A 14571-nucleotide genomic window follows, 5' to 3' on the forward strand; every position below is an offset into this window, starting at 1 on the left:
TTAAATAATGTCTATAATAGTATACATAATAAGTATCGTATCCCTCATCAATTAATCAGCTACGCGATGAGTATTTTACATAAACTGTTGCAATTGATTTTATATTATTCTGACTGATGTATTGCTTTTTGATTCCACCTGCTATGGTGACAGACTTACTTCAAGTATAGCCTAAAATTTTAATCATGGAACGAATGGTTTCTTGAGCTATGTTAATCTTGAGTTGTTGTGTTGTGTTTTGTTGTTGTGTTTAGTTGTGTCGGTGTTTTCTTTCCTTGAATTACTAAAAAATAGAATCCTATTATTTTGAAGAAGACTAACTCAAAATCATGTTCATTAAATGTAATTGAATTTTTTTTAAATTTTAAATAATATCCTAAAAAAACTACATGGTTTCAAATCCCTGAAAGCTACGCTACATTTCAAACATTCAATCTTGGTGTCTTAGTGACACTACAGCAAACAAATAATATCAATAAAAAAATGCCGTTAAATTTAATAAACTGCTCTGTGTAAATATTATAACCAATGATTTTCAGTTAGATAAAATTTTCATAGTGTAAGATTTTTGGGAACAACCATTTTTTTGCAACTTTTCTGCAACGGCTGTTGAGCACAGAGTAAGAAAATATCCGGATAAAAATTTTAAAAAAATTAGAAAAATATACTGGCCAATCTATTTTTTCATCTGTGATCAGTGTTATTCAGTGCCGCGTGTAAAGTTAATTTCACCCTCACCTTCATTCTGAATAAACTGCATACTTTAAGAATCATGTTCAAAACATATGGTGTATTAGCTGAAACATTTTTGAGTACGATCTATTCAGATCAATAATTAAAAAATGACAACTACATTAACCTTTTCATGTCTAATGTCTTTACAGAAACGTATTTATCTCGTTTTATTTATTTGTCCACACTTACATTGACATTTTCCATTCTTCTGCGAAATGATCTCAATTGCCATACTGCATTTTTCAATGGAAAAAAATTAAATTTGATCTTAACTCTATGGAAGTTTGATACAGAACAGAAAACCGGAACAGGATCCGGTTCCGTTACCAGAAGCAATGTTATAAAATTAAATATTTTGGTCCGGAATATTTACCGGTCCGAAAACCAGCGACCGGAAATGCAGTCCTGATTTATCTGGAAGCCGGGCTAACACTTTCTTGTGTACTTTTTCACACAGGTACCCTTTCACCGTCAATGCCGATGGTGGTGAGGCTTGTTTTCTCAGTACTAATAGTGTCTTCACAGTGGATAGTCATAGCTAACTTTAAATATAAAACCGTAAAAAGGGTGTTTAATTTATCCTCTATTTGATGCACACTTTAAAGGAGATGAACGCAGCACTTTGTATTTAGTCTCTGGTATCTTCTCCTCAAACAAAGCAGCGAGGCGAGATACCGCAGGTTAAATGTTGGTTATATCCTCACTTCAGAATATCTGAATGTGTGAAACGCCCTAACTGTGTTTTTTACCTGTGTGAACGATCACGGTGAATTGACATTGTGTCAGGAGCGGGCAGTGTTTCGTGCGATAGGGCCTTCGAGGCGTTCACAATTGGCTTCAACTCCCACAATGTATTAAGATAAGAATAGCCAGGCTATAAGATTACTTAGTTAGTGGTATCCTCCGTATATTTTGTACAGATATGATGAAAATAATATTGAAAATACATTCAGGGTTGCAATGTGACTAAAAGATGGTGTCTCCATTACCATGTTAGACTTAAAACATTACATCTGTGTTCAATTTAGGAAAATAAAGAAGTAACAATTTATAAATAGAATTATTCACAAATTTCATGAAACAAGGCAAAGTACAAACAAGCAGAAGATGGGCTTAGAGCTGCGACCCAAGGCCAATCTTGAGCTGCTACAGTACTAACGTCTTCTACACAATGACGGATGCAAACAATCTTCTCCGTGCACCAGTCTGCCCTCGTCGTTAACTATTTCTATAACATATTATTGTTATTATACAGTATTTATCACAAAGTACAAGTATAAAGGCTAAGAAAAAACAAGTATAAGTTGGATTAGAGCTGCAATACAATAAGGCCGGTATTTAGTTACTGTAATACTATTTTGTTGGGCACCGTGGCTTTAGGCCAACACAGACGAGACCCTGGAGGACGTACTGGCGCCTGACCGCGATTGGTGATAAATTGTTCTAAATGTATAAGGTTTTATCTTGATTATACGTTATTATTAACAAAGTACATGGAACTTGACAAAATGCACAGAGACACCCATAGGCCTAGAACTACGACATCTCGTGGTCAATCTTGAACTACTAGTTCACATGAGGGCAATGGTACTAAGGATATTTTCTTAGTTGCTGTTTTCGTCTGTTGGACAACTTGTACCTATTTTAGAACAGAGATTCAGTACATCATGCACTTTTAATTACAAGAAACAAATTTTGTTACGTAAATTTTTTCTAACATTTGAATTTAAATATTAAATTAATAACGAACTTAAAAAAGACAATAATTTTAGACAAGAATAATTTTTTTTTAATTTGTATCGCTTTTATTTTGATTATAATTTACGGATTAAGCTAGTGTTACCGGCAAAATATAAATAAAGAAATCATAAGTATGAGTTACTTCAGTAATATATGATAAATTTACAATACAATTTAAATAAATAATAAATTGACATATGTCAAGTTTTATATTATTTTAGATAAAACATATTTTTCAATTGCCTACTGAATAAATATCCGCTATTTACGCAGCAATTTATTTTTCAATGCCGAAACGATGCAATTCTCAATAAAATATATATTGTAATATACTATAATAAAATTAATCGGCATCAATAATCTTCCAAGTACTTCTGTTTAAATAAAACAGGAAACCCAGTGTTTTTTAATTGTTGAGCTCCCAGAACTCTTTATCATTAACACACTGATTTAATTAAACGTAGAAACAGAAAATAAACCAAGAATTAAAAATATAACCACGAAAGTATTTTAAACCTTCTGATTGCCTTGATTTAAAAATTAATTGAAGTGCGATTACATGTTTTTGTATTTATCACATTCGTAATTTGGTAGAAATTTTCCCGTAAATGATACATTCCTTTTTAGGTCGAAGCAACTCAAAATATTATTACTATTATTGGACCATCAACGAACTTGAGAAGTGAATCTATCATCACCTACAACCTAACGTAACATACACTAACCATATCTGAATAGGCGTGATGCGTTTTCCTTGAGGAATGAGGTTTATCCGACAATCACGTAATCGTAAACTAGGTTCCCATTCCCTCTTAACCTTAGAACACTACCGTGCGTAAATTTTACGTATATGCGTCATGTTTATAGTCTCACGTACACTCCCCTCCAACCTTCCGGTTTAAGCTTTGGGCAGTGCTTCTACTGATCAATGGTCGTTCGTCCTCCGAAGTGTAAGGGTGTGTGTAGTTCTTTTTCTTATCTCAATATTGATTTTTATTTAGGCCGTGTGTGTCAATTTTACGTAGCGGTAGTATTTCTTGATAAAAAAATACGTATATTTTACGCATAAGTGTGTATAGTAAAATAAGTAACTAAACCTATTTTAGGTTGTTTTTTGGTAAATAAAAGTCTTGGAGTTATTAGACAATTTGTAGACTGTTTTGAAAGGATGAGTTACTATGGCATTGTAGATATGAAGATAAGGTTAGGAAAACACTATGTATCACACATGCACGCATTACACACACGCACACACGCTTAAACACACACATCATCACCTTAAGTATGCAAATAGGCAAGAAAATACACAAACACAATACACAGGCATGAAAATAAACATTTACATAACCTAAAAAACCAAAATAAACATGGCACGTAAAATTTACGTATCAGTAGTAACAAAGGTATATCGAAACACGGTAGTGTTCTAAGGTTAAGAATTATTTACTTACAGGTGCTAAAAAAAATATGCTTCAATTTAGTATCTGATTAGGACTAAATGTGCACGTTCCTAAAGCTGTAATGAAGAAATACCAAAGAAATGTTCTCTTGGAAATATAACAATCTTATAGCGCCTTTTCGTCATATTTAGTTTAGTTCTGTTAACAAGTCAACTGTTGAGGAGATATTTAGCACTGAACTGATTATATTATTGTTTAAATTATGCTATCGTATTATAAAGTACTTAGTCTGAATTAATATTATTAATTTGAATACCTACCAAAACTCACATCTCTTTTACCAGGCGGCCCGTCTCCTGATTGCCCATCTGGAAAAGCGAACATTTCATTAACCTCAGAAACTGAAAATTTAATATTCTTAGAGCGCCTTTTTATAACATTTAGTTCAGTTCTGTTACCAAGTCAATTGTTAAGAAGATATTTAGCTCTGAACCGTTTATATTATTGTTTAAATTATGCTATCGTATTATAAAGTACTTAGTCAGTATTAATATTACTAATTTGAATACCTACCAAAACTCACATCTCTTTTACCAGGCATCTGATTGCCCATCTGGAAAATCGAACATGTCATTATCCTAAGAAACTGAAAATTTAATATTCTTACTGCGCCTTTTCGTAACATTTAGCTCAGTTCTGCTAAAAATTAAATTTTTAAGGAGAAATTTAGTTCTGCATTGTGTATGTTCTTGTTTAAATTGTGCTATCATATTACAAAGTACTTAGTCTGTATTAATATTACTAATTTGAATACCTACCAAAACTCACATCTCTTTTACCAGGCGGCCCGTCTCCTGATTGCCCATCTGGAAAAGCGAACATTTCATTATCCTCAGAAACTGAAAATTTAATATTCTTAGAGCGCCTTTTTATAAAATTTAGTTCAGTTCTGTAACCAAGTCAATTTTTGAGAAGATATTTAGCTCTGAACTGTTTATATTATTGTTTAAATTGTGCTATCATATTATAAGGACTTAGTCTGTATTAATATTACTTAATTGAATACCTACCAAAACTCACATCTCTTTTACCAGGCGGCCCGTCTCCTGATTGGCCATCTGGAAAAGCGAACATTTTATTATCCTCAGAAACTAGAAATATAATATTCTTACAGCGTCTTTTCGTAATATTTAGTTAAGTTCTGTTATCAAGTCGGTTTTGAAGAGATATTTAGTTCTTCACTGTTTATATTATTGTTTCAATTATGCTATCATATAATAAAATACTTGGTCTTTATTAATATTATTAATTTGAATACCTACCAAAACTCACATCTCGTTTACCAGGCGGCCCGTCTCCTGATTGTCCATCTAGGAAGGCGAACATTTCATTATCCTTAGCTTTTAGTTGTGATGATGTGATAACCTCCATCAGGACCATGCAGAGACTCACGAATAGCACTACAGACGACATCATGGTTTCACTGCAACAGACAGATGTATTTCTTGAGTAACATTATGGGCCTTGAGGTAGAGGAAACGGGTCTGCGGTTTATGAGGCTCACGAATAGCACTACAGACGACATCATGGTTTCACCGCAACAGACATATATATTTCTTGAGTAAATTATGGATCTTGAGGCGGAGGAAACAGGTCTGCGGTCGATGAGGCTCCCGACTAGCAATACACACCACATCAGGGCTTTATTGCAACAGAGAGATATATGTGATTAGTACCAAAATGGGAGTATTTGTACCTAGAAAAAGTTCTGAGCTTGTAGAGCCACAAATACTACCCCTTAAAAATAACTTTTAAATAATTAATAAGAATGTTTCTTTTGTAATAATGATTTTGCAATCAGTTTGCCTTGTTTTTAAATTTCTTCTAACATGCTTATTAAAAACGTAAGAAAATTCAATCAATCAATCAATACAATTTTCATTTTCCAACCACTAATCACTCTGGTCCAATTTTAAATGCTCTAATTCTGTACACTTCAGAACTAGCTGAAGCTCTGGTGTGCAAATTAATAAGTTGAATGGCAGTAGATGACCAGTATCATGCAAGTCCTGAAATATTGTTTAACCTAGAAACTACTAATACAAAATTGAAAATAGGCATGGTGTTGGTCCTTCACGAAACGTATTTCTATAAGTGTAGCATATCTAACATTTTTACTATAACGTTTGCATTTAATCATTTGGAGATATATCGTAAAAATAAATATTTAAATTTTTCGAATTAAGTGATGTTTGAAACACACACACACACACACACACTTTTTAATGGAGTATTGTATTTATTCAAACAATATTTTTAAACATCTGAATCATGTGATTTGTTGCAAATTTAGATATAAAGCTAACAACTCTAACTAACCATATAGTTTAAGGCTCTTTAGGCTTCAGTCTTAGCACTAAAACCATCTACTACCCTTTATAAGCATGTACAGGAATTTCAACTTCTGTATGGATGTCCTTTTTTAATATAAGCCCTCCAAAACTAAGTTTCTGGTAAACTGATAGTTCTAATTAATTTCAACCCTGTTTACAGTAATAAGTAATAAAAGTAAAGTGGTACATTTGCTTATATTGACTTACCCAAAGACAGGGACTGTAGTTGATAGTGAACGTTTGATTTTTCACTGCTTTATATATACAGATTGCACGTGTTTGTATAGTTCATAATTATCCATGTTCCATTTACTGCAGATCATCATTATTTATTCTCTATTTAAATATCGTACTACTAATAAGCTATTGAAAGAATAATTACTACTAAAAGTTCTTCCAGATCGTTAAGTTTATGTTTTTCAATTGCGATCATGTGATTAATATTTTTGTGATGAAATTAAATTGCGCCTGGTCGATATTTATAAAATTTCATTTTGTTGGATAACTTAAAGTGAATTGTAACAAAAGACTTATTTTAAATGCCCAGTTAAAGGTGAAACAGCAAATAGATTGTTTCCAATTCTTAAACAGCTATAAGTAATTAATACAAAGGTTTATTGCTATGAAATTTGCAGTGGTGGGAAAGATATACTCAATTAAATATAAAGATGTTCATGTAGGCAGAACGCTTACTGTGCGGATTAAATTAATGATACGTGCAAACATTTATTACTGAAACAGGTCTACATATATTTTTCTTAGTCAAGGTCACATTAAATTTAAAAATGAATAAGTTTTATAATATCTATTCAACGTAATTTTATAAGAAGAACAGAGCCTGAATTATTCTCCCTTGTAAAAATACAAGGGAAAAAGTTCAATAAATTTCACACGAAATCGAATAGTCGATAGCAAAATGAACCAAATATATACGTGAAATTATTCATCCATTCCCGCTTAAATTGGTATATTTTTAGAGGGGGCTAGAAGAGGGACCTGTTTAAACCTATTTTTATATTCTCACATTCTCCAACAAATTTATCGCCTATCCAAAATTTTTCCTTGCACACCGACATATCGTATTTTTTAGAATTTTCTAATTTTATGTCCTTATAAGTTATCCAATTGTATCAGTTGGTGTATTCGCTTGTTGCACTCTTATTCTATTATTATGTTATTTTACTATGTAATGGTATTGTAAAAGTGGCTATTGCCGTGGAAATAAATAAATGAAATGAAATATTAATTAAGATTTAAGTTTCATTAGTCTGTATAAAGACTGATTCGCAATGAGTACTTGTTCTATCTGTTACTAATATATATATATATATATTAGTAACTTCTGCAAGCTTTAAATCCGGTAAACTCAGCGAACATGTTGTTTAATGTTGCGGTTCTCAAAACCTCAGAAAACTACGGTTAGACAGAACTTAACTATAAATAATGTACGGTAACCCAAAATTATTACATAGAAACTAGCCGTTACCCGAGGCTTCGCAATCAATTACCTTGGCTTTGAACGGGTATGAGCGCAGGTTTGAGGGAATTATATTTCCTACGCCAACGCTTTGTGTCGTTTGGCTTGTTGAAACGGTCAATAAAATTTGTCAATAAGTTTATATTTATGGGCACAAAAATTTATTCCTGTCTTAACTTTTGTTCTATAAATTTTTATAAACTGCATTAGCCTGATTTAATTTTATTACGTTGAATTATATAAAGTATTTGCTCCGCATAATTATGAGATTAGAAAATCTTTAAAAACTATTCTTCATTGGTTGTCTTCTTTATAAATAATGTCTGTAAAACTCATCATAATTGGGTTTTGTTATGTAAACGGAAAGCTCTTATGACGATGTAGCGCATATGAGGGTAAATAATATTTAGCAGATATGAGGATACATCATATTTAGCATATATGAGAATAAATAATATTTAGCGGATATTGGAACAAATAATATCAACCAAACTGTATTACTTATGCACTGTTATTGATATCATGAGGTACTTAAACTATTGAACATTGGCCGTCAGAAATTGTTACTAGTAGCGTTGATTCTCAACTTCGTTGGTGTACTTGAATAATATTTGAAAATAATTCGAGTATTTCCAGAAATATTAAACTTGTATTCATAAAAAAACTTAAGAAAGTTGTAAAAAATTGTTCATTTATTGAAGTGGAGGAATTGCTATTCATTTAATAACCAATATTATTTGTTAGTGCCTTAAACAACGTAGAGTTCTTTTTTGGTGTGCGCATAACATTGTATGTTTCTTCAATTGATGTCCAAAACTTCATCTTAGGAAGTTTTAATAATCCATTTATATTTATTCGCATAATTATTTAATTTGTACAATATCATTTTTGGAAATTTTAAATATTGCAGGAATTAATTATTGTTTATTTTACAAAATTATTACATGAAACCTCTTTGTGAAACCAACACTTGGGTTACAAAAAGATAAAGTATGACGGTTTGAGAATGTTTAACTCAAATTTCGAATGTTTTAAACTTTTAAACAGCCTTAATTTAAATAAGAATCTAAATATCATGAAATTTTAAGATATGGAAACACAACGTTACAGTAAAGTTTGTAGGCAAAATTGGTTTGTACCAAATTTGAAGCTAGGATATTTAAAAAAAGAAACGTTTTTTTAAGGATTGGCACTATTGTGAAACAATAATAATATCAAAGTAAACCTATGTCAACCATGTTACATTATTCTTTAAAAAAATACGGGTAAAATGAAAATTTTTGTATAAAGATTTTTATTTTTATGAAAAATTTCGGAACGTCTTCCTCACCTAGTTAATTCTTTTAAATTTTCAAAATATATTTTTCAACTTACATACATATAACCCAAACTTCGATGTCACAATGTAATGAAAACATTTTTTTACCTCATGGAAAAGCAATACAATTTGAACAAACGATGCAGACGGTGTGGGAAGCTAAGAGTGGCTATAAATCTATTTCATGACAACAGCTGATCCCTAGATGGATGTACCACGTACACATTCTTAGTTCTGATCTTAAATAAAAATATGTAAGTTTGCTGTAATTTATCTCCGCATAAATACAAAGCCTATCTTATTATTTTGTTACCATAATATTTATTATATTGTGTTATTTTGAATAGTTCTATAGTTCAATATTCAAAATACCTTATATTATTGTGCAACTAATTTTGTATGCAATAAACTAGGAGATATTGCTTATTTGTAGAATATAATCAAAGTTTATGTCACATAAACAAATCATTCAATAGTAAGAAGAGCTTATAATATTAGACCTTCACCATGACCGTTAGTTACAGTATTAGATTTTTTTACCCCACTGAAGCCTCTGATCTTGTGATGTGTCATTGTAATTCTCGTACTTGTGATTTGTGCTAGGGACTTGCAAACTGTGCAGTGACAACGCCTGGACTGGACTCTAAGGACCTTTTGGCTATGTTTTCATCACTTTCCTTCCCTTCTGTACGTCTTTCTGTTATATATTTTTGTATCCATTTAATAACTCCCCCACCAGATGAAGAGGATAGATTCCATTCCTTGAAACGTTGTGTTGCACCATTTATAATCTATAATGATGGCAAATGTCCCAAAATCGTGTTATTCTATGAAACCTTCCATCGTCAGTAACAAACGTAAAACAAAGAAACAAATGGGTTATTATCAATATTGCCCGTTAGTTACAGTATTACTGTAGTGTTTTCTTAACAATATTACACACTGCATCAATTTTATTAGTCATAGAGTCCCAAACATATACAGGTTTAAAAATACACACCAATTGCATTGTTTGTGATCACTATAAATAAATTCATTACATTCGAAATAGAGTTAGTAAAGCCTATAACTCGGGGGAATAGACAAAATATATTTCTGACTGTCTGTCTGTCCGCACGTAATGACACGTAGACTTCATATTCTTCATGAAGTTTAATTTCTATAGAGGCAAAGGTGGTATTATGGGCTACCATTTTGATTTTCCTTCATAAATACCTTCATTATGAACTAATCTTTCTGAAAATGGAAACAATTAAACTTTATGATGTTGTAAATAAGTGTAAAACAACAAATTTAGTTTAATAAAAAATTTTTAATGCAGAAAAAAATATTTTTTCAAAATGACAAAATTTTAAAATTACAACTTGTGGTGGTTAAATGGGCTACCAGTTAAAATGTACTAAAAATCAAACTACTCATTAGTCTAAACAGTATTACACAAACAGTTAGTCCATTTCCTATTTAAAAAATGTAAATTTCTTAAAATAGTCTATAATCGGATTTCATTTTAGACTTTATTTGGTCTACAGAAATCGCAAATATAATGTTCGGTTTCGCAGCCAGCACACTCATTGTGAGCCCACATTCCACACATTAAACATTGAACCCATAGTTCTCCTTTCCTATCATTTGATTATAACTCATCACAGAAAATACAGGCAGCGTCTTCACTTGTGGGGATTTCAACTCCAATTGGTAACTCTAAAATTGATTCTCCAGAATCTATTGATCCTTCCTCCGAGATAAATGTGCATGGTTCTAGGTTGAGCTTCCGCTTTACGGTTTGTGTTTTAGATCCTTGTTTCATCTTTCCATGATCACCTTGCTCTTGTTTTATAACTTTCTTTCTCCCTAAAACTGCATTACTTTCTTCAATTTTCCTCTTTTTATCTGCTTCTTTTTCTTCACGGATTTTCACCTTCCTTTGCTTATCACCTTCCTTTTCCTCACTTTTTCTCTTAGCTTCTTCCAAATTTAATTTATATGGTGACGATGTTATAACTGCTGCTTTTGCTGGTTTGGGTCCTTTATTTGTCAATCTTTTCTTGTTTCAGCTTCTGCTAGGTCTTTAGCACAGGGTGTGTTGCTCTGGACTGCGCTAGATTTCTGAAGCTGTTGTGTGCTCCCAGTGGCTTCGGGTGCGGTTCCTGGGCCATTGATAATGTCCTCTTGAGACGCAAGACATGGAGTGTTTATGGATTTCTTCCTGCCCTTATGAGCACGAAAAGTGTCTATGTCCAACTCTTCCATATTTGAAGGACCAAAGTCCACATTTGAAAGATGTTTCGGTTGCATGGATATATTACACAAACTTCGAAACCATGGACGGCTATTTGACAACTTTGGCACCTTAGATAGGCTTTTCCAAACAACTCAGCTATGTTATACGGTCCGAGTGGTTTATCATTATGGAGCATCCATTGCCTAACATTTTCACTATAATGATGTTTGTGTGGAGACATGAATGATTTGTATAGTGGCTGCATCTTGTGAGAGGTATGGGGTGGTAATCTAATTATTGTTATGTGGTTGCGTCTTGCAATATCTACGATATCAATATTCTTAGTGTGGGTGTTATGCCCATCAAGGATAAGAAGAACCGGACTTTCCTTTGTAGGGTTAACTTTTTTGATGAAATGGTTTTAACCACTCGGTGAATAAATTTCCTTGAATCCAACCAGATGGATGGGCTCTTCCTATGGAACCAGGAGGGGCACCTTTCATCAAGACATCTGTCATGTTTTTCCTAGGAAAAATCATCAGTGGTGGAACAAATGTCCCACTGGCGCTCATAAAACACACAAAAGTCACAAGAGACCCTCTTTCGGCAGCATTTAAGGCACCAACTTCCCGTTTACCTTTAAGGCCCACAACTTTAGGTACCTTACTCTGTACGACGGATAAACCGGTCTCATCCACATTAAATATGCGGTCAGTAGCATAGATGCACTTTCTTAACTCTGCCTCTAGGATATCAAAAAAACCTATTAACAGCATCTTCATTGAAGCCATTAGCTCTAGAAAATGATGTAGCTGTTGGTTTTAGAATAGACAACACAACCTTATGACGGTGTAAAAAGTGGTCAAACCACGCTCTGCCAGCCATTCCAATACCAGAAAATGGATGGTCTACTCCATTCCTTTCGCACAGTTGAAAGGCTAAACGCTTAAACATCATCTATCGTTAGACCATAAAACTTTTGTTCCTTAAGAAGCATATAGTGAACCAGATCGTCTTCCATTTCACTGGGCATAATTGGTTGGTGTCCTTCCCAATTTTCTTGAAAACCGCTTCTTCAGGAGGTATTCCCAGATGAACTAGTCTTTGAAGCGTAGTCCGAGGTACCGAAAATTCCTTGGAAGCTTTTAAAAAGCCCATCTTCTTCTCTGACACAGCTTCAATTGCCGCTTTCATTTTGTCTTGGTCCCATCAATGCCGATTATGTTTCTTCTTACGTGGATTTAAAACTTTCCTAGGCATCTGTAACAGAAAATAAACAAATCTTGAAGGGTTTGTAATATGGGCTAAACGGATACAGTAGCCCATATGACCACCACAGTGAATGAACATATTGCCACCTTCGCCATCTTGGAAAGAAACGCGACCCCATCAGTTGAAAACTACTTATTATTAACTATGTTGTAGTGCTAAACCAATCCCTAAATATAGTACAGTTCGTGGATAGGAAAATTTACGACAATATACATACAAATAATACTTGTTTCTTTATCTAACGGAAGTATCTAAGAGTTAATTAAATGTATTAATTGTCCGTCTGTCTATTTAAGGAGCCTGTTACCTCAATGAAGCCTGTTTCTTCAATGAAGCTTGTTATCTCTTATGACGCTTGTTACCTCAATGAATCCTGTTTCTTCAATAAAGCTTCTTGTTATTTCTATAAAGCTTGTTACCCTCAATGAATCCTGTTTCTTCAATGGAGTTTGTTATCTCAAATAAAGCTTCTCTTCAATAAAGCTTCTTGTTATTTCTATAAAGCTTGTTACCTCAATGAATCCTGTTTCTTCAATGGAGTTTTGTTATCTCAAAGAAGCTTGTTTCTTCAATAACGCTTGTTATTTCTATAAAGCTTGTTACCTCAATGAAGCCTGTTTCTTCAATAAAGCTTGTTATTTCTATAAAGCTTGTTACCTTAATGAATCCTGTTTCTTCAATGGAGTTTTGTTATCTCCAAGAAGCTTGTTACCTCAATGAAGCCTGTTACACGACACACACGGTGGTGCGTATTTCTACCATTTTACAGTAGTTATACTTTAAGTGAAAGCATGTACCATCAGCGCAAGCCATCTCCTTGAATAGTACGAGGATAACATAACTTCAATAATATAACTATCATATAGATCTAAATATTATTTCAATCGTATTAGATTGCATTCTGATTATTTTCAGGATATTATGGTTGTTCTTCAAGGCATGGAGCAGGATTTATAGAAAGAGCAAATTTATAATATTTCTTCTGTTTGCTTTCCGTTCACAAATGTCAAAGGAACAAAACACTTTGTTTTAGTAACACCGATATTATATGACAACAGTATCAGACTGTAATATCTGCCATCCAGTAGCCAACTCGTCTCCAAGGAAACAGAATAACAAATGAGACGGATTCAATTGTTTTATGTACCAGTAATAAAGATGTATATAACTACGCTTTTAAAGAATATTTTACTGTTTTATTGCACTGTAAGTATGCTTGATTGTTCAGTTTATCTAACTTTATGGAATATTATTACCTCTATAAATGTAATAAATGATAGCTAAACTTAGTTATGAAGAAAATTACGTATAGGCATGCATTTGAATCCCACTTTTTAACACCATTTGATGTTCAAATCGAATTGTCCTTGTTACTTCTTTCATCAGTTACTTAGATAACTCATAGAATATGTTTAAAGTAAGTACTAATTTATGTCAAAAACAAGTAATGGTAATTGTTCAGCTGCAGTAAGTAAAACAATATTATACACAATTAAAATATCTTAATTAATACATATATATATATATATATATATATATATATATATATATATATATATTATATATATTTTTATATATATATATGTGTGTGTGTGTGTGTGTATGTGTGCGTGTGTGTGTGTGTGTGTGTGTGTGTGTGTGTGTGTGTGTGTGTGTGTGTGTGTGTGTGTGTGTGTGTGTGTGTGTGTGTGTGTAAACCATTAAATAAGATAATATTAAGGTGATACCAAGTTCGATAATATATGCATATAAATAACCTGCAAGTTGGTTAGTGGATTGAGAAAACTGCCTAAGAAATGTCATTTTAGTGACCAGCTTACACTAAAAAAACTAAACAAAATTAATTTTATAAAACGAACAAGCAATATTTATATAGATAGGCAATCACACAGCATGAACCCGGTTTAATGTTAGAACTTGTGTTTACGTAAATACGCAATGTTGGTAAGAGGAAATTTAGGTAAACACGTGAAACGTTCGTTCAAAAACTACTTAATATCCATGGAAACATCAAA

The 14571-nt window shown here is 32.6% G+C and overlaps 1 protein-coding gene across 2 annotated transcripts; it reads right to left on the bottom strand.

Annotated features, from left to right (window-relative positions):
• Window positions 1–1789: 1789 nt before the first annotated feature.
• On the bottom strand, window positions 1790–6568 carry LOC124371019. 2 transcript variants are annotated; one of them, XM_046829328.1, is made up of 5 exons: window positions 6476–6568; window positions 5198–5358; window positions 4694–4741; window positions 4196–4243; window positions 1790–1963 (listed from the first exon to the last, which is right to left on the bottom strand). In XM_046829328.1, exons 2-5 carry the CDS (start codon window positions 5349–5351, stop codon window positions 1890–1892), a joined length of 324 nt encoding a protein of 107 aa, XP_046685284.1. In that variant the 5' UTR covers window positions 5352–5358; window positions 6476–6568; the 3' UTR covers window positions 1790–1889. The 2 variants fall into 2 exon arrangements, with proteins under 2 accessions (XP_046685284.1, XP_046685285.1); XM_046829329.1 differs by lacking the exons at window positions 5198–5358; window positions 6476–6568 and adding an exon at window positions 4946–5021.
• Between the last annotated feature and the right edge of the window lie 8003 nt (window positions 6569–14571).

The sequence above is a fragment of the Homalodisca vitripennis genome, unplaced genomic scaffold, assembly GCF_021130785.1.
Source record: "Homalodisca vitripennis isolate AUS2020 unplaced genomic scaffold, UT_GWSS_2.1 ScUCBcl_792;HRSCAF=3518, whole genome shotgun sequence".
Lineage (NCBI taxonomy): Eukaryota > Metazoa > Arthropoda > Insecta > Hemiptera > Cicadellidae > Homalodisca > Homalodisca vitripennis.